This window comes from Rhinichthys klamathensis, unplaced genomic scaffold (assembly GCF_029890125.1).
Source record: "Rhinichthys klamathensis goyatoka isolate OS25496 unplaced genomic scaffold, OSU_Roscu_1.1 h1tg000248l_1, whole genome shotgun sequence".
Lineage (NCBI taxonomy): Eukaryota > Metazoa > Chordata > Actinopteri > Cypriniformes > Leuciscidae > Rhinichthys > Rhinichthys klamathensis.
The window spans coordinates 68,523-90,630 of NW_026606770.1; the positions used below are offsets into that span (position 1 = coordinate 68,523).

The 22,108-nt window shown below is 41.0% G+C and overlaps 1 protein-coding gene across 2 annotated transcripts in view; it reads left to right on the forward strand.

Moving 5' to 3' along the window:
• Positions 1–20,204, forward strand: part of wu:fi04e12 (Desmoplakin-B) — a 63,009-nt gene extending 42,805 nt beyond the window's left edge. Inside the window, exons 15-21 of one of the 2 annotated variants that reach the window (XM_056266458.1) lie at positions 2,740–2,933; positions 5,658–5,820; positions 8,146–8,229; positions 9,140–9,247; positions 9,354–9,452; positions 13,732–15,558; positions 16,464–20,204. In XM_056266458.1, coding sequence (XP_056122433.1) covers positions 2,740–2,933; positions 5,658–5,820; positions 8,146–8,229; positions 9,140–9,247; positions 9,354–9,452; positions 13,732–15,558; positions 16,464–19,718 — 5,730 coding nt within the window. In that variant the 3' untranslated portion in view covers positions 19,719–20,204. The remainder of the gene's footprint in view (positions 1–2,739; positions 2,934–5,657; positions 5,821–8,145; positions 8,230–9,139; positions 9,248–9,353; positions 9,453–13,731; positions 15,559–16,463) is intronic. The other variant, XM_056266459.1, reaches the window with a different exon arrangement.
• The last annotated feature ends 1,904 nt before the right edge of the window (positions 20,205–22,108 follow it).

Genomic DNA, 22,108 nt, shown 5'->3' on the forward strand with positions numbered 1-22,108 from the left:
ATTCCATCAAGGACACAATTCCTGAGAAGACTGTCAGATGCAGTACTACTCTCCAGAACCCTTGGATCACAAAGGGGATTTTGAAGTCAATTAAATATAAAGCTTAGCTTTATAAATCTTACATAAAAAGCCCTTCTATCTTAAAAAAAGAGAAATATATTTCATATAAAAATAAACTAACACAGATCATAAGAAAAAGAAAACGAATTCACTATACCGAACTGTTAAAAGGTTCGCAGGGGGACTGCAGGAGGACATGGAATGTTCTAAATGAAGTTCTTAATAGGAGGCATAAACCGACTGTTCTACCTGACATTGGTGATGCCAAAGCTGATCTAACACAGACTTTTGATGATCATTTTGCTTCAATAGGTGCAAATTTGTCTAAAAAGATAAGCCAACCCCAGGATGTCACCTTTAAGCACTGGTAGCTACACTCACTCATTTTTTATGATGCCAACAGACGGTACTGAACTCCTCAAGATCATTTTGGACTTGAGGAGCTCATGCTCAGCTGGTGTGGATGGAATATGCAGTAGGATCATGAAGGCAGTAGCGAACATTATTGTAGAACCATTGGCTCATTGTATTAATCTTTCTTTATTTACTGGTATTGTACCAAAAATGACAAAAATTGCTAAGATAATCCCAATTTTTAAATCTGGTGACAGAAATGATATGAGCAATTACCGGCCCATATCAATTCTACTCACTTTCTCTAAAGTAATGGAGAAAGTGGTACACAATAGACTTAGTGGTTATCTTGACAAATTGGATATTCTTGTCCCTTCACAATATGGTTTTAGAAAAAAGAGCACAACCTGTATGGCAATACTCGACTTAATAGAACAAATTAATGACTGTATTGAAGAGGGAAAATGCGGTGTTGGTGTCTTCTTGGACCTATCAAAAGCATTTGACACCATTGACTTTGATATCTTATTATACAAATTACATCATTATGGTATCAGAGGTCTAGCACTTGAATGGTTCAGAAGTTATCTAAATGAGAGGGAACAGTATGTCCATGTCGATGATCAAAACTCTACTTGTATACCTATAATCTATGGGGTCCCCCAAGGTTCAATCTTGGGTCCACTTCTATTCATTATATACATAAATGATTTTATAAATTCCTCTAAAATATTTCATAAAATAATTTTTGCTGACGACACAAATCTATTTGCATCACACAGAAACCCACATATACTACAAGATATAGTAAACTCAGAGTTAACTAAAGTTGACTCCTGGTTTAAATGTAACAAACTGTTATTAAATATTAGCAAAACAAATTTCATTTTATTTAATGCGAACAAAAAATCAGCTTTTTTTAAAAACACTGCACAATGCCTGATTAAAATCAATGGGCAGGTAATAAAAAGAGTATACTCAACAAAATTTTTGGGGGTCCTCATTGATGAATCTCTTAGCTTTAAATGTCATATTGACCATCTAGTAAATAAATTATCAAAGTATGTTGGCTTGTTTTATAAGATCAGGCACTTTCTTCCTCTGTCTGCCCTTATGATGATGTATAAAACTCTCTTTGAACCACATCTTATCTATTGTAATGTGATATGGTGCAACACCTTTACAAGTCATCTTAAAAAACTCGAAACCTTGCAAAAGAAAGCCATACGGGCTCTGTCCTGGTCGGAGATAAATTCCCCGCCCCGCCCCTTTTTTTATCACTTTAAGATGTTAAGACTGGCTGAGCTAAATAAATATCATAATGCCTGTCTAATGTTTCAAATCGTAAATAGCCTGAACCCTAGGTTGAGTAGTCTTGTTCCTATCTACAGCCCCCGGCATACATACCAAACGAGAATCAAACCACTTATATTCGGAAAATACCGCCGACATGTGCGCACCAGTATGAGTGTTGTTTGTAAGGGGCCGCAGATCTGGAACGGGATTGATGATGGTCTTAAGGTGTTGCCCACTATCTCCAACTTCAAAAGACAATTAAAACATAAGTTCTTATTAACCTATATCTAATTCTAAAACTGACTTTCATGGATTACTGGGATGTGTGTATGATTGTATGAGTGAGTATGTTGTTAATACGTATGTTGTGGTATTCCCTGTGTGCACTTATTGTGTTCTCACTGTACCTTGTCTATAATTACTTGTACAAGAACCATGGGCCCCTATTTATAAGCTTTTTAGCTTCTTTGGGAGACCCATTTCATGATACTTAACCTACTTTGTATCTTCAAACTGTACTATTGTAATGTGTTGAAGATGTATTGTATTGTGAATAAACAAACAAAACAAACATCTATCCATGATAAAAGTGCATCTGTCCATCATAAAAGTGCATCTGTCCATCATAAAAGTGCATCTGTCCATCATAAAAGTGCATCTATCCATGATAAAAGTGCATCTATCCATGATAAAAGTGCATCTGTCCATGATAAAAGTGCATCTATCCATGATAAAAGTGCATCTGTCCATCATAAAAGTGCATCTGTCCATCATAAAAGTCCATCCATCCATGATAAAAGTGCATCTATCCATGATAAAAGTGCATCTGTCCATGATAAAAGTGCATCTATCCATGATAAAAGTGCATCTGTCCATCATAAAACTGCATCTGTCCATCATAAAAGTGCATCTATCCATGATAAAAGTGCATCTATCCATGATAAAAGTGCATCTATCCATGATAAAAGTGCATCTATCCCTTTAACTCTCCATCATGACCTATAACCAGCACTTCTTCTCCAAACGCAGAGCATGCACAGTGATTTGGAGCAGAAACATGATGTTCTGCATTCACTGGTGGCTGATCTGAGTAAAGTCCAGCAGTGTAATGATCAGACGGATCAGGGCCGGTACAGGTGTGTCATCAACATCTCCCAGTACGCCGAGCACGTCCGCCAGCTGTCAGACCGATGGAAGCGCATCCTTCTACACATTACCAGCAGGTCAGATACGCTCTCCTTAACCCTTGTGCAACCTTTTTGTCTTTTTCAATTTTGTTGACTATTCCACACCCATTTCCTTTAATCAATCTATTTTAGATCTATTTTACCTTAAGGACAAAAATGTTCCCATTGAAACCCATTAAAACTGCCATTTTTTATCCCAGGGCCTTTTAACTATAAAATGATGCCGTCTTTGTAAATAGGCTGTCATTCTGATGGCAAGACTTTAAAATTACAATTTTTACAATTTTTTTACCAGATGGTGCCGTTTTCTCAGGTTTCGCCTATTAGGCAAATACTCGCTTTATTCCTGTTTTCTCATTGCCTCATTAAGTATGAGGCAACGCGGTTCTATGAATATGCACATGAGCCCCGCCTCCACTCACTCACTCACTCACTCACTCAGAGATCCACTGGTTGACGATCACACGTTGATCTGATTGGTTACAAGGTCGTTTGTGACGTCAGAAACACCAGCGATTTCAACCCGTGTTTTTGAAACTGTCTTTGGTTCACTGCAGTTTTAAGGAGGAAATACTCAGCAATGCTGTCGACTTATGAACTTACACATGGTGTGTCTTAAAGCGTATTAAAAACACCACATAGACACATAAACAACATTAAACGCTGGATTTTCACCACAGGGGGACTTTTAAAAAAATCCATGTCATGACCACTTTAACTTAAAGGGTTAGTTCCCCCAAACATGTAAACTCTGTCAGTAATGACTCTCCCTCATGTTGTTCAACCCCGTCAGACTTTCCTTCATCTTCGGGACACAAATGAAGATATTTGTGATTAAATCTGAGAGCTGTCTCACTCCTCCATAGGCTTCTATTGTAATTGAAACTTGCCGGCACAGAAAGTTATTAAAGACATCGTTAAAATAGTCCGAGTGACGACAGCGGCTCAACCTTAAGTTTATCAAGCGACGAGAATACTTTCTGTGCGCAAAAAAACACACAAAAATAACGACTTTATTCAACTCTTCATCTTCTTCTCTGTGGGCCTCGAGTGAGTTCTCGTAGTGTAACAGCGCAGCGCTTCTGGTGTACGTCACACGCAGGCTCACTATTGGCCAGCATCACACACATGACCAGCGTCGGCCAATAGTGAGCCTGCTGAATGAAGAGTTGAATAAAGTCGTTATTTTTGTGTGTTTTTTGCGCACAGAAAGTATTCTCGTCGCTTGATAAACTTAAGGTTGAGCCGCTGTCGTCACTCGGACTATTTTAACTAGGGATGTCCCGATCAGGTTTTTTTGCCCTCGAGTCCGAGTCAATTGATTTTGAGTATCTACCGATACCGAGTCCCGATCCGATACTTATATAATTCATAAAAAAAAGAATAAAAAAGAGAGGAAAAAACAGATCCGGGATATTCCTTATTTTTTGTTTAATTCACCTTATTTTAACATTCAACAACTCTGTTAACAAACAGAGCACTTCTGTGAGGTAGCTTGAACAATCAAGTAATAAATAACATAAAATCTTCACTTTTAGACTTTAGTGCAACCGTAAATATAGAAAAAGTCTAATATAAAAACAAATAGCACCTCAACTTAAAATACCCGGCAGGCATGTAAACAAAAAATAAAAATGTTTTAAAAGTGTATAAAAAAATGATAATATATATATATATATATACATTAGGGGTGTAACAGTTCACAAAATTCGCGATTCGATACGATACAGCAAAAAGAAAGAAATGCCAGAGAAATTTCCTATTTATTAAAAGAAAAACTATTTTTAAATAAGTTTGAGTTTTCCTACATCTTGAAACTTTCAGGTTTATAAATGGGGGTAATCTTTGAAGGATGAACAAATAATGTTTTGGTAATCACATTAAGAATAACATTTAAATATATATTTATATAATATTTGAGTTTTGAAGTGCAACATTAAATCCATGTTCATTCACGGCACATGTTTCTCCTGGTGTCCACGTCAGCGCTGTTTGATCTAATAGAGATCTACGGTTAATAACGGAGAAATGTGAACGCTTCTCACTAGATCTCGCAGCGATGTTATTACTTCAGTGGCGAACTCAAATGTGTTCTTCACTGGATCTCTCAGCACAGTGTCGCTTGATCTCGCGCTGCACAGATGTTGCTGGTCCAAACTGATAATGGTCCGTTAAGTACAATATAATGAGTAGCGCAGTTTCGTTCCGCTTTCATTACGTTTGCCATTTGATGTTGCGCAACGGTGTGGTGATCGCGCCAGCGCGGATTTTGTCTGCAGGAAAAATGGTCCTAGGAATCGTTCGGTTTGCATGCGTACCGAACCGGAAGCCTCGTACCGAAACGGTTCAATAATTACGAATACATGTACCGTTACACCCCTAATTTACATATATCCGAGTCCTGATCGGGAGGAAACGTCCGATTCCGATCGAGTCTGAAACCACGTGATCGGGCCCGATTTCTGATCGCGTGATCGGATCGGGACATCCCTAATTTTAACGATGTCTTTAATAACTTTCTGTTCCGGCAAGTTTCAATTACAATAGAAGCCTATGGAGGAGTGAGACAGCTCTCAGATTTAATCACAAATATCTTCATTTGTGTCCCGAAGATGAAGGAAAGTCTGACGGGGTTGAACAACACGAGGGAGAGTCATTACTGACAGAGTTTACATGTTTGGGTGAACTATTCTTTATTTGTATTACTATTCCAACTGTTCATGAATTGGCTTATTTGCTAACGACGCTGTGTTTTCTCAGGTATGATGACCTGGACTCTTTCCTCCCTCAGCTTCAGCGATACCTGCAGTACAGCTCTCGTCTCAGTGGCTGGATCGACGAAACCCAACGACAGATCGATGCTCAGCAGTCCATCAAGACCGATGACATCACAGTTCACGACCAACTCGTCGACCAACAGAAAGTGAGCTTCTTGAGTAGACCAAATAGCTAAGCCCATCACCCAAAAAACTAAAGCAAGTCATTTCAACCAGTGTTATTTTAGTGTCATTGAGATACTATTAATATTCAGAATTTTTCAGTTTTAGTTTTAGTAATTTTGTGATGCACTCAGATTGGGTCATCGATTTCCAGCCCAAAATCTCTTCAAAACCAAGAGAAGAAAGAAAAAAAACGCCCAAAACATTTACTTCCAAAATAATGTGATCGAATTTTATTGCCATGTTAACCAAGGTTGATCAGGGCCATTTTTATCTTCTTAAAACAAAATAATCATGACAAAATAAAATAATAGAAATGAATCGATTTCCCAGGGGGAGCAATGCAACAGGACAACAGATCACGGCAAATACATTCAAAGAAAATGAGAAAATATGACTAAAAATTTAGAAATGTCAAAACGGCAATCAAGGAATTAACAGACAACTTTATTTCTCGGGAACATGCATGCAGCATTTTTTATGTCAACAGTAAGAATAGACCAACTCAAGTGCAAAAAGCCCTGTATAAATGATTAGAATATGCAGCTTAATTAAGCTAAATTTTTTAGTTTAGAGTCTCTCACACACACACACACACACACACACAGAAACAGACACATTTCACACATGCACTTGTTAAACACACAAACACGCACGCACACACACCTCTCACACATCTCACACACACATTTCACACACGCACATCTCAAAAACACACACACCTCACACACACATTTCACACGCGCACATCTCAAAAACACACACACACACACACACACAGACAGACACACACACGCACATCTCAAACACACACATACCTCACACATCTCACACACACATTTCACACACGCACATCTCAAAAACACACACACACACACACACACACACCTCACACATCTCACACACACATTTCACACGCGCACATCTCAAAAACACACACACACACACACAGAGACAGACAGACACACACACGCACATCTCAAACACACACACACACACACACACACACACAAACAGACACATTTCACACATGAACTTCTTAAACACAGAAACACGCACGCACACACACCTCTCACACACACATTTCACACACGCACATCTCAAAAACACACGCACATCTCAAAAACACACACACCTCTCACACATCTCACACACACATTTCACACACGCACATCTTAAACACACACACACACACCTCACACATCTCACACACACATTTCACACATGCACATCTCAAAAACACACACACACACACACACACAGACAGACAGACGCACACACACACACACACACACACTTCACACACGCACATCTCAAACTCAAACACACACACACCTCTCACTCACACACACACACCTCTCACTCACACACACACACACCTCTCTCACACGCACACACACACACACACACACACACACACACAATAACAGACGAAACACCACACATCTCTCACACACAAACACACACACACACACACACACAATAACAGCCGGAAATGTAATTCATTGATGCATACTGTACGATAATCAGACAATAATAAAATAAACAACAAGAAGTAGATAATACAATCTTTAGGCAAACTTTGATGTTGGCTTGAGAGCCTAGCCAGAAAGACTGAAGTTTCAGGGTTTTAAATTTAAAATAGTTTTAAGTTTTAGTTTAGTAGTTTTAAAAGCTAGAAATTTGCATGAATGGATAAATGGGTGGAGGGATGGATTTTGAAGGCCATACAGTATATCAGAAAAACATGTTGATATTCTGGAACATCATATTAGAATGACATGATCATGTGACTCTGAAGACTGGAGTAATGATGCTGAAAATACAACTTTGATCACAGGAATAAATTACACTTTACTGTATATTCACATAGAAAACAGCTGATTTACACTGGAATAATATTTCACAAATTTTTACTGTATTTTTGATCAAATAAATGCAGCCTTGGTGAGCAGAAGAGGCTTCTTTTCAATAACATTAAAAATATTCATGATCCCAAACTTTTGACCCCAATTTTGGCTAGTTTTTATTAATTTTTATTATTTTAGTACATCAAGTTAAATTAAATTAAAAAGTGAGAAATGTTACTTTGGTAATTAGCTGAATTAAAATAAATGTAAGTGTTGTTCATTTTATTTCAAGTAACGAAAATGTTTTTTTTAAATGGTTTTAGTTAACTATGATATCCCTGATTTCAACAGAATCCACACATTCATATTCATTGAGTCGACTTGTTTGATTTAACTGAAGTTTATTTAAACATTTCAAAGGCTTCATTTAACATTTGTGCTCTTTTATAATGTGTGCAGGCTTTAAACTCCGATATAAAGGCAAAGAGAGAGTTGCTGGAGACGGTGCAGAATAATGGCGACGCCTGCATAAATGCCATCAAGGTATAAAAAACTAATGATGATGTATCATAATTAAAACATCAAATTATAATAATTTGCCTTTGTCTCTGAAATTACTTTTTGCCTGATCTTGCCTATTGTTCACCAATTAACAATAATTATGGTTACACTTTACATTAGTTAACATGAACTAACGATGAAAAATACATTTATTAATCTTAATGTTGATTTCAACATTAGCTAATTAAAATCAAAAGTTGCATCTATTATCTATATATATATATATATATATATATATATAACCTGAACTAACAAAGAGAAATTGTATTTTTTTTAACTAACATTAACAATGATTAATAAATACAGTAGCAAATGTATTTCTCATTGATTTTGAATATTAGTTAATGCATTATCTAATTAAAGTGTTACCATAGATATCGTTTACATCATTGCAAAATTTTAACTATAATATCGCCCGGCTCTAATCTGCTATAAGGAAATGCAACTATAATGCAAATATAAACCTTAACATCATGGTATTATGTATGCATTATACAAATACAAAAATGAAACGATAACGCTTTACAATAAGGTTCATTAGTTAACATGAACAATACTTCTTCAGTATTTTTTAATCTTAGTTAAAATTAAATTTAACATTTACTAATACGTTATTAAAATCAAAGGTTGTATTTGTTAACATTAGTTAATGCACTGTAAACTAACATGAACAGCTGTATTTTTACTAACTAACATTAACAAAGATAAATACTGTAACAAATGAGCTGCTTATTTTTAGTTCATGTTAGTAAATACATTAATGTTAACTAATGAACCTTATTGTAAAGTGTTGCCAATAAAATACCTCAAGTTTGCAGCCCTACTCAAATATTGTCAGTAGTTAAGCACAGTAATTTAATTCATAATTAATAGTGTGAATGTCTCTCTGTAGAACTATGAGCTTGAATTAGCATCTTACGGTGCTGGACTGGAAACTTTGCTCAACATCCCCATCAAGAGGACTGTGCTTCATTCCCCATCTAACTTAATCACAGAAGAGGTACACCTACAAACACACACTTTCCCAGCCAACACAAACATTCATTTCTTTGCATTGTTGTCTTATTATAATACCATATTTTGTATTACTTGTCTTCGTCCCCTAGGTCTCTTCTCTAAATGCACACTACTTAGAATTGCTCACCCGCTCAAGTGATCACCACAAACTCCTTACGGCTTCCCAGAAGAACATGCAAGACCTGAACGTATGTCACATCCGCAACACACTCTCCAACACTAACCCTAGGGACGCACGATTAATTCAAACACACACACAAAACCCATCTCTGTGAGTTTAGCTCAACATGCGCCAACCATCTTCTCAAATTGTAATGACAAGGCTGTTTTTAACAACTGTGGTTTTCCACCAAAATAAAAGCTCCATGGTTGAAAAAATGAAGAAATTATGACGTAAATAGTAGTATTGTAATTTTACAGCTATACTGTAAAATAAAATGGCATATTAAAAAAATTACAATAATAATGCTTTTTTTTATTTTAGAGTACAATAGTAATATTTCTAGTATATTTAATAAGTAATATTTGTAGTATACCGATTTGACGGCACTAATAAAAACTTTAAACATAATATATTGAGATATACTAGAAATATTATTATTGCTAATATTAATATTACCGTACTACTATTGCTAGATGCTATTAATCGTGATTAATTGATTTGACAGCATTCGTTTTGTCAAGTCGATTAATTGATTCGACAGTTTTAATTGTTTTAAATACTCAGTGTTTTTCATTTTAAAGTGAAATAAATAATATTGTAACGTACGGACAGAGACGGTCGGATCCAAGTGCAGCACTTTATTACAACTTAAACAAACACAAAGAAACAAGGGCAATCCAGTAAATCGTGGTACAAACGGGCGTGGGTCGAGGCAGGCAGCACAGGTTCGAGAACAGTCCAGGATACAGGCTAGGGTCAAGAGTCCAGGGAAACACGGAGAAACAGAACAGGGAATAACGCTCAGAAATGCACGCTTACAGTGTAACAAGACTTCGCAAAGGACACAGGCAAAACTCAGGCTTAAATCAGGAACTCAATAACCAATAATGAAACACAGCTGAACATAATAAAACAATGAGTCCATAATGAAACATAATATAAAGAGAGAGTGTCCTCCAGAGGCTCTCGAGGGCACTACAGCTGCCGATCGTCACATAACCCCCCCTCTAAGGAGCGGCTTCCAGACGCTCCTAAGAGCTCCGGGGGGAGGTCAACGGGGGCTGGGATGGAGGGCCAGGCCCATGGAGAGGCAGGAGGTCAGGCCTATGGAGAGACCTGGGGCCTGGAGACCAGAGCAGGGCAAGAGACCATGGGGGAGCACACTTGGAAGGCAACCAGGGTGGAACACACTTGACAGGAGACCAGGGTTGAACACACTTGGAAGGGTACCAGGACGGAGCAGACTCAGACAGAGACGAGGGCGGAGCAGCCTGAGGCGAAGGCCAGGGCGGGGCAGGATTAGGCGAAGGCCAGGATGGTGAAGCCCCTGCAGACGACCATGGCAGCGCAGCCTTCATGGTCTCTTCACCGGACCCTTGGCCCCCCCCCAAAAAATACTTGGGGAAATCCACGGGTTCAGGAAAGCCCTCCCGGAGCTTGAAGGGCGCAGGCAGGGCGAGGCGCAGAGGCGGGGCCGGCAGGGCGAGGCGCAGAGGCGGGGCCGGCAGGGCGAGGCGCAGAGGCGGGGCCGGCAGGGCGAGGCGCAGAGGCGGGGCCGGCAGGGCGAGGCGCAGAGGCGGGGCCGGCAGGGCGAGGAGTCTGGGAATAACCACAGGAGCCTGGCGAACCAAACGAGTCCTCCTTCTCCTGCGACGGCGAGTCACTGGGCTTGATACACTGACTTGACTGGATACACTCATTTGGCTCGACTCATTTGATTCACTTGATTCAGTTGACTCACTCGATACACTTGATTCACTTGATTCAGTTGACTCACTCGATACACTTGATTCACTTGATTCAGTTGACTCACTCGATACACTTGATTCACTTGATTCAGTTGACTCACTCGATACACTTGATTCACTTGATTCAGTTGACTCACTCGATACACTTGATTCACTTGATTCAGTTGACTCACTCGACTTGGGACTTGACTCACTTGACTCGGGATTCGATTCTTTCGAGTCGGCTGGCACGTGCTCAAACTCCAGTTCGGCCGGCGAAACCTCCGCTGTATCTGGATTAGCAAGTTCAACAAAACCAGTGCGGAATACGGGCTCGAGGGGTCCGATACGATGGGTGGGTTCGGCAGGAACGGTAAACTTGAAAGCCCCTCTGACGGTCATCAAGGAAGGATCGAACAGTTTGTGGAGATGAGGCTTTAACGGCGTGCGGAGCGAGTGAGAGAAATCAGCCGCAAACGAACCTCCCCGACGCAGGGACAAGAGCAGTTCCTCAGGATCTTCTCCTGCGGGGAGTTCAAAAGCCTCTCTGAATAGGGCGATAAATACCTCATAAGAAGGGAACGACATCCGACCTGGTTCCCAGAATGTACCAACCCACTCCAGAGCCTTTCCAGTGAGCAGTGAGCAGATGAATGAAACGCGGTCGTCATCCGAGGTGTACAACTGGGGCTGAAGATTCATGTATACGCTGCACTGCTGAAGGAATCCCTCACACGCCACAGGTGAGCCATCAAACTTGTCAGGAAATGCCAGACTGAGATAGTCAGATGTGGTACTCACACTGGGTTGCGGTGGAACAGGTGCAGCGGCAGTTCGGGCTTGATCAGCCGTTGTGCTTGAGCTCTGCGTAGACCAGGTTTGCACGGAGCTTGCTAGTTCCTCGAGGAGAGAAGTTAGTCTCGCCAACTGAGAACGATGAGAGGCTAGCATGGAAGCTCGGGTCTTGACCACGGTGGATAGATGCTGAAAGTCTGCTGGATCCATGTTTGGCGAAGTCTTCTGTAACGTACGGACAGAGACGGTCGGATCCAAGTGCAGCACTTTATTACAACTTAAACAAACACAAAGAAACAAGGGCAATCCAGTAAATCGTGGTACAAACGGGCGTGGGTCGAGGCAGGCAGCACAGGTTCGAGAACAGTCCAGGATACAGGCTAGGGTCAAGAGTCCAGGGAAACACGGAGAAACAGAACAGGGAATAACGCTCAGAAATGCACGCTTACAGTGTAACAAGACTTCGCAAAGGACACAGGCAAAACTCAGGCTTAAATCAGGAACTCAATAACCAATAATGAAACACAGCTGAACATAATAAAACAATGAGTCCATAATGAAACATAATATAAAGAGAGAGTGTCCTCCAGAGGCTCTCGAGGGCACTACAGCTGCCGATCGTCACAAATATAGATATAAGATGTATTATTATTAATAATATATAAAAACATAAAAAAATAAAATAAAACTATTGTAATATTTTGCTGTAAAATATAAAACTAAGTATTTGACAAATAATAATAAATAAAAACATTAAACAAAATAACAAATATTTCTCAAATACAGTTTTTTTTTACGGCAAAATATTACAATAGTAATATTTTTTATTTAAAAATATTAAAACATTAAAAAATAAATAAAACTATTGTAATATTTTGCTGTAAAATAAAAAACTAAGTATTTATGAATAAAATATTTATGAGCAAAATATTACAATAGTTTTATTTATTTTTTAATGTTTTTATATTTTTAAATAAAAAATATTACTATTGTAATATTTTGCGTAAAAAAAACTGTATTTGAGAAATAATAATAAATAAAAACATTAAACAAAATAATACATATTTCTCAAATACAGTTTTTTTTCCCGCAAAATATTACAATAGTAATATTTTTTATTTAATGTTTTATTTATTATAATATAATAAATAATATAAATATTTATTATTATTTATAGTCATTCATATATATTTCCCTTTTTTTGTTACCAAATTGTGCTGTCAATATAAATTTTTATCAGAAAATTGCAATAGGATTTTTGGTAACACTTTATTTCCATAGTCCACTTTAGACATTTTACTAACTATAAGTAACTTTGTAACTACCGGTAATTAGAGTATTAGTAGACTGTCTGCTTAATATCTGCAAACACTTTATTTTTATGATCCCCAACAGATATTCTACTGACTGCAAGTTCACGTCAACTTACTCTACCAACCCAAACCCTAACCTAACAGTCTACTAATACTCTAATGAGAGTTAGTTGACGTAGTTGCAAATTAATGAGAGTTAGTTGATGTAGTTGCAAATTAATGAGAGTTAGTTGATGTTGTTGGAAATTAATGAGAGTTAGTTGATGTAGTTGCAAAGTTACTTATAGTTAGTAGAGTATTTAAAGTTGACTATGAGGAAGAAAAAAAACAATTCCTCAGATCGTGTTGCCCTACCTAACCCTAAATCTGCTTCTGTGAACACACAAATTCTTTAGTAGTTTTAGGACTCAAGTCAACAGAAATTTTGACCAAATGTCAAGTGTAATGTTTGATGCTGTGTTTTCTGCAGATGATGAATACCGAGATTGGGATGCGCAATGAGGAAATTCAGCAGTTGAAATACGCCATTGCGGATCACACTGCCATGAATGCCTCTTTGCAGGAGGCTCTCCTTAAATACAAGCAGGAGCTGAATGAATCCCAGACACACCTGCTTTCTCTGGAAGAGGTGAAGAGGAATGAGACTTTGAAGTGTATGACCACACAGGACAGCCTTGACTCTTCTACAAACCGTCTTCAAGAGCTTACGGATGAAGTACGTCGCCTCAAACAACAGTTGGAAGATATGGAGAGGAAGAAGAAAGTCGTGGAAGAGCGTTATGCGTTTTTGCAGGAAGAATACGATCAAACCATGCGCAAGAAAGTCAAAGAGCTCGAGCAGGCCAGCTGGGCCATGATAGATCTGGAGAAGACGGTGTCTGAAAGGACCCGAGAGCTGGAGCGTCTGCGCAAGGAGTTGGATGACGAGGCTCGGCGCTTCAAGGAGGCGCAGACGGAGCTGGCAAAGGTAAGGCAGGAGCACAGCATACAGATACGAGAGGTGAAACAGACCTACGAGTCTCAAATCCACGTTACTCAGACCAGCATGCAAAAGCTTTCGCAGCAGAAGGAAAGTGATTCTGCCTCCATGCAGCTGGAGTTTGAAAGAGTAGAGGGAGAATCTAGAGAGTTGAAGGAGCAATTGCAAATGCTTCGTCTTTCCCTCAACCAAGAGGAGGTCGAAAGGAGACACTTGGAAGAGGAGGTACAGAGACTTAGTGCTGTGAATACAGAGGAAAGCCGAAAGAGGCACGAGCTGGAAGCACAAGTCCAGTTGATGCTTAGTCAGAAACGTGAAGCAGACAACAAAACAAGGGAGGTACAAGAGAGCTCAAGTCGGACAGTGCAGGAGAAAACTATTGAGATCACCCGTCTCACACGGTGTCTTGAGGAGGAGCAGCGTCTGAAAAGATCTTTAGAGACTGGGACAAGGCGACTGGAAGGGGAGTTAGCCGACCTCAAAACTAAGAACGAAGCCTCGAATGAGGAGTTGTTGCAGCTTCGCTCCTCCGACAGTCAATTGAGCCTTATCCGGGTTGAGTTGGAGGCCCATGCCCTTGAGAAGGGACGGTGTGATCAAACTATCGTACGCCTACAAACGCGCATTCAAGAGCTCCAGGAGGAGCTGAAACGCCTGGAAAGCGAGTTGGAGAAACAGCGGAGAGTGGCAGAAGAGGAGGCCAACAAGCGAAGGAGAACGGAGGCGCAACTTGAAAAGAGTAGCCAGGCCATGCGGGAGTACACCACTACAATCACCACACTGCGTAAGAGCCAGGAAGAAACCAGTCTTGAGGCAAAACATACAGACAGCGAATGCAAGCAGTTGCAGGAGGCCTTAGACCGTGCCTTGAAGGAGAACAAAGCTTCTTCTCAGAGTTTGGCTGCCTTGAAAGCTGAAATGAACACTTTGAAACTACAGCTCACGCAGGAGCAGGGGCGCGTCCAAGACTTCAACCAGCGCTACGAGACCCTTCACCGTAGCATGGAAGAAAAGACTTGTGCATTGAACATAGGCACTGCTGAAACGGAGCGCCTGCAGAGGCTCACCGAAACTCTTACTAAAGATCGGCTCCGCCTGGAGGAGGAGTTGCGCTCCATGCGTCTAGAACACGAGGAGCTGCTCAAAGACAAAAACCGTGGAAATCGGGAAATGGCTGAGCATGTCACAGCTTTGCAGAAACAGCTTGAGTCCAGCCAGCGTGCCGGTGCAGAGCATGACAGGCTTATGCGACAGCTCTCCAGAGAGAGAGAAAAACTGCAACTGGAGATAGAAAATGTACAAAAACAAGCCAGAGAGGTACTAGGATAAATAGAAACTAGAGTTCTCGAGTTTTATCCTTAAAATCTATAGATTTAGATGTAGCTGGCTGCATGCATCTCTCTCTCTCTCTCTCTCTCTCTCTCTCTCTCTCTCTCTCTCTCTCTCTCTCTCTCTCTCTCTCTCTCTCTCTGCATTATGTAAATGGTTAGTCTTGACATGCAAAATATGGCCCACTAAGAATCTGCACCATTTTTGCATGTTTTAATGTGCATGTTTGACCTATCTCCACACTACACCCCGCAGAATAATCAGATTTGCATCTTAATTACCTTACAAGCTTCCATGCTGCACGCTTTTTTGCATTATGAGCAACAGCATCCAATCACATACTTTCAGATTCAGATGACACTTAATGTATTTGTACAGTCTTGTCCAAACCACATCTGAGATGCATCACTTTAGCCTCTATCGTCTGTGGCACCCTCTGTGATTTTGATCCTTTAGAACAGGGATGCCAAACCCTGGTCCTGGTGGACTACTGTCCTGCAGCTCCAATCCTAATCAAACACACCTGAACCAGCTAATCAAGGTATTCAGAATTGCTTGAAAATAACAGGTAGGTGTGTTGGAGCATAAGGATGCCCTCCAGGAGCAGGTTTGGCTATCCCTTCTTTAGAAGCTAAGCCATGTACTTAGCTTGAAAACCAATCAGTTCTGTTTTGTAATTGACAATGAATGCAACAAATCTTTGGCATATCTGAAAAATCATATACAGAAATATCAACTGTGAAATATACAGTAGTCAACATTTGAAGTGGATCAAGAATACCCGTTCTTGTCTTAGGACAACTTTGATTAACTTTTTTGATCCACTTCAAATGTTGACTACTGTATTATAAATGATAGAACACTCATTTTATTTTTTACGTTTTTTGTTGCAGACTTCCTCCGTGATCCAGACGTCCCAATCCCAGTGCAGCAATCTGCAGCAAGAACGAGATGGTCTCCTCAAGAAAACGACAGCAATGGAACAGGAAATTATACGCTTGAAGAGGCTGGAAGACGAGCTAGCACGAATCAAACTCTCACTGGAGTCTGAAATACGTCTCAAATCACAGATGCAGGAGGATAATGAGAAGATCAAGAAGGATTTTACCGAGTGGAAGAGCAAATGTGCGATTCACGAGGAGCAACTTCGACAGCACGTCTCGGAGCGCTCTGGCCTGGAGGGACAATTTAACTCTGTCAACACCGAGATGGAGAGGTTGAGGACTCATCTGAAGGAAGCGGAAGAACGTTACAGGCTGTTGTTGCAGAACTTGGAACGAGAAAGGGCACAGATGCAGGCGCTTCGAGACTCACAGCAGAAGGAGTTGCAGAGACTGCAGGAGAAACCAGACGGTGCTGCCAAATACACTCAGACAGACCAAACCGACGACTCCTCACTGGTCTTCGAAGGTGTACGCAAGAAGGTCACGGCACAGCAACTGCGTGACTGCGGTGTGATTGACAAGGTGACCTTTGAGCAGTTGATGAATGGCCAGCGGACTGTTCAGGATGTATCGGTTGACATCAGGCTCAATCTTAAAGGCACAGGAGCCATTGCCGGGCTGGCAGCAGGACCTAAAGGCAAGATGACCTTCACAGAGGCCAAGAAACAAAAGATGATTTCAGATGAGAGTGGAAACATGCTGCTGGAGGCTCAAGCTGCCACAGGATACATCATAGATCCCCGAGCTAATGTAAAGATGACTGTTGAGGAGGCTTGTTTGAATGGACTTGTGGATGAAGCTGACAAGAAGCAGCTGTTGATTGCAGAGGCCGCCTGTGTTGGGTTCAGGGATCCCAAAACTGCAAAACTCCTGCCAGCTAGCCAAGCCATGAAAAAAGGAATAATCGACCGGGAAACAGCTCTGCGCCTCCTGCAAGCTCAAGAGGCGGCGGGAGGCATCCTTGATCCTATCCTTAGCGTCTACCTTTCCAAAGATACTGCCATGGACCGTGACCTTGTTGATGAGGATCTTTATCAAGCTCTAAATGCCAGACCAGATTGCTACATTGATCCAGACATTGGTCTACATGCTAGCTACGTTACCCTCAAGAAGCGATGCAAGGCTGACCTTAGCACTGGCTTGCTCCTGCTTCCGGCTCCAGAGAAACCCTTGACTGTACAGGGACTGCGTAGCGAAGTTAACGTATCGGATCTGGTGGATGCAAAATTGCTGGAACCTTCGGACGTGGATCATCTGAGAGAGGGCAAGATTACCAGCCAAGACATTGAACACAGGCTTCGGGCTTATCTCAGAGGGTCAACTTGCATTGCTGGGATTTATGACGAGGCCAACGACTGCACCTTGCCTATCTACCAGGCCATGAAGAATGGGCTTCTGCGACCAGGCACTACCTTGGAGCTTCTGGAGGCCCAGGCCTCCTCAGGCTTCATGATTGATCCCATTCACAATGAGTACTATACAGTCGAGGAGGCCTGTAAGAAAGGACTGGTGGGTGTGGAGTTCAAAGACAAGCTTCTGTCTGCCGAGAGAGCAGTAACTGGGTACAAAGACCCAGGCACCGACAAGATGATTTCCCTTTTTGAAGCTATTGAGCGTGGTCTCATAGAGAAAGGTCATGGCATTCGCCTGCTGGAGGCTCAGATTGCTAGTGGTGGCATCATTGACCCTAAACACAGTCACCGAATTGATGTTGATGTGGCGTACCAAAAAGGCTACTTTGATGAGGAGATGAACCAGATACTTAAAGATGAAGGAGATGACACAAAGGGTTTCTTCGACCCAAACACTCAGGACAATCTGACCTACTTGCAGCTAAAGAGCCGCTGCATCGCAGACAAGAAGACGGGACTGGTGCTTCTGCCTCTTTATGATAAGAAAAAGATGCAGCAGAAGAACTCCTCGAGGAAGAGACGGGTACTGATAGTTGATCCAGAAAGTAATAAAGAAATGACGGTGCGTGAAGCCTACGAGAAGAAACTCATAGACTACGAGACCTTTCTGGAATTGTCTGAGCAAGAGTGTGAGTGGGAAGAAACCGTAATTTCTGCTGCTGATGGCTCAACCAGTACAGCTATAATGGACATGCAAACAGGCATTCAGTACGACTTGCAAGAACTGCTAACTAAGGGAGTGATTAGCCAAGATGTCCTTGATAAATATCGTTCAGGAAGTGTCACCCTTACTGAGTTTGCAGATATGATCACCAAAAAGGCAAAGACCCTCAGCAAACCCCTTAGCTCCTCTGTCTCCTCCTCATCATCATCATCATTCTCATCCCAGATGACCATGAAAAGTCAGACAATCAAAACCGAAACTGCTAAAAAAGTCGAGAGCACCTCCACTCCGCAAGATCCATTCTCAACAAACTCCTCTAAGCATATTTCCAGCATGTCAGTCAAACTGACCCCATTAGTAGAAATAATTGAGGAACAGAATCCAGTTGGAGCAATTTTTGACACAGAGAAGCTGGAGAAGATCAGTGTGTGTGACGCTATGAAGCGAGGAATCATCGATTCCATCACAGGACAACGGCTCCTGGAGGCACAAGCTTGCACCGGTGGGATTGTGAACCCTGAAACCGGTCGCCGTATGTCTATTCAGGAAGCGACCCGCGTCGGTGTCCTCGATGAGGACATGGCTAACCGGGTAAAACCTGCCCAGAAAGCGTATATTGGTTTTGAAGATGTGAAAACCAAGCGTAAAATGTCTGCCGCCGAGGCCGTCAAAGAAAAGTGGCTTCCGTACGAGGCTGGCCAGCGCTTCCTTGAATTCCAGTATTTAACCGGCGGGCTTTTCGACCCAGAGCTCGGGAGCAGACGTTCACTTGAGGAGGCTTTGCAATTAGGCTGGCTGGACATGAGATCGGCTCAGAGGCTCCAGGATTCACGTCACCACCCAAAAACCCTAACCTGCCCCAAGACCAAGCTGAGAATATCCTACAAGGAGGCTCTGGAAGCTTGCATGAACGAGGAGAAGACAGATGTCCGAATGCTTCCCGCCGCCACGGTTTCATCACGAGGAATCAGCAGCCCCTACAACCTCTCCAATCCAGGATCTGCCTCGGGATCTCGGAGCGGATCCCGTAGGGGCAGCGTGGATTACAGTTTATCCCCTTCTTCCTCTACCAAATACAGCAGTTTTAGCTACAGTAGAACCTCTTTCAGCTCCAGATCACTCTCCTAAACAAACATTTTGTACCGTGCAACATTATATAACACAATTATCCATCAAAGTATTTTAAGATAACAGCACGGGAATATTAGTATCGATAATCATCTAAACGAATCAGCATTTTTTTTTACCACCTTATGTACATGTTTGGAAAACTAAAGAAAAAACAATTGCATTTCTTAAATCTATATTGAATGTATTAATCTGGAAATATACACCTTTAATTTAGCATGTTTTCTTACATTCTGGGGGTTTATCTGCTTCTGAGTTTTATTAAACAGATATGAAAGTTGTTTATAACACTAGATGGGTAAAAATGTCATTTTCCGATTTTTCTTTTTACACTAATACTGTTGAATGGCTGTATTTTTTTTCCTAAAAGTTTCAGTGCCTTCACTTTACCTTTGTACTAGCCTGAGTTACTCAGTGAAGTTAATAACTTAGTGTCTGACTTCTTTTTTCAGCTTCATTGCTTAAATAAATAAAGAACTCATAAAATGTATGATTTGTATGAATAATTATGGGTGCAAATTTATATGAGATTTTATATTTAGGAGTTAAAGCAGAGTATTTCCATGCTCAAAAAATTCTAATCCAGGCCTTGCATCACAATGGTTTCTTCCAAATGTTTAAAGGTGCTAAATGTAACTTTTATTCTAAAATGAATCCTTTTTTTATTGCCTGTGTGTGAAGGGGTTGTAATCACACATTACAATGGTCCACTTGTCGGGTTCTGCTATTACCTCTGAAGGCCAGTATTCCTATTTCTATGTGAAGTCTCCGGGTCGGATTTTCTGCGAAATCCATCGGATGTGACGTGCACGCACGCTACTGCATACCTGCCAACTTTTGAGTTTTGCTCGGCGTGAGATTTGTTGACGGGGGGGGGGGGTAGAGACGAGTGAGATTTGTTGACGGGGGGGGGGGGGGGGGGGAGTCTCGCTCGCGCAAGGTCTCTCGCTCGCTCTACGCGGTTTGGAGCACAATCTCTGTCTCACATGCACGCTCGCTCTAGATAACGGGAGATTTTTGACGAATTTGCGGTATAACTAGTCGATCACGAGTGGCTCAACAGGTAGATATATAGATAAACTCATCTTCCAGGCATTTGACCGCCCGGGTTGACACTTCAGCGTGAGAAATCGGGAGTGTGGCGTGTGAGCGTGTGAAACCAATCAAATGCGGGTGTCTCACGGCCAATGCGTGAGAGTTGGCAGCTATGCTACTGAGCCTCTCTCCTTTTTATATACAGTCTATGTGACGGCACTGCAGTAACGACATGGAGTCTGATAACACCAAAAAACGACCTGCCAGCACAACACAGACTCCAACACAAACTCCACATTAATAAATAAAACAAAACAAAAATGATCTGCTGAAGCTCGTCAGGCCAAACGTGAATCGAATCGACTCAGGACGAAAACACGGATCAACATCGGCAGAGCGTTTGAATTATGGAGAGACCTCCGCCATTTTTATTGTGATAACTTACAAGTTTTCAGATATGCTGAAATAAATAATGGTTAACTGTAACATACATGAGACATGAAATGAATACAAAAGACTGTTCCAGGATAACAAAAAGTAGGTGCTTTAGGATGTAACATTTATTTTATGTACTAGATCTACTGTCTAACGTCACTCATCCCACTACTATCATATTGTTTATAATTTTCAGACATGTTCAGTACAGTAATGTTACTTCCTACGATCTTACTGTTACACTGAAATTGTTCAGTCTAGTTCACTAACCGTTTTCGTTATCACATTATACTGTACATTCACCTATGTTGACATTGCTGATTGTGAAAGATACACGAATAGTTAGTGAAATGCCTTATTATGCTAACACCACATGTCGGCTAAATGCAGTCAATGTAACGTTATCGAGCAGGGAGCATTAGTTCAACGTCAAGCTGATAAAAGTAGTCTATTATAACGTTGCAGTGGGAGTTTACATGAGTTTCCAGCATGTTGTGTGATGCTTTCTCCGGTGTGTTGAAAGTCTCAGTGTGGCCGGTACTATGAGTGATCACTCTTGTGTTCGAGCACGAGCGCTCTTGTAAAAATTGGTTGCAATCGGAAACATCACCGATTGAGGCTGCTAAAAAATACATATAGCACCTTTAAATTGAAAATGAATACATATAATTCCGTAAAATGTTATTAGTGGTTACAATCAAACAAAGATCTATAAATATTTGCTCTCTAAAGATATTCTAATTGGCCCCTTTGTCCCGAAACTATCCAGTAAATGCCATCCAGAACATGCTTAAAGACAGAAGTAGTTCATATACTATACATGCTGATATTTATGTCAGAATGAGCTCTGCTACATTTCAACTGTCCTGAGCTTGTTTATAATAGTCTTATAAGCTCAATTCAACATTGCAGTTCAAGTC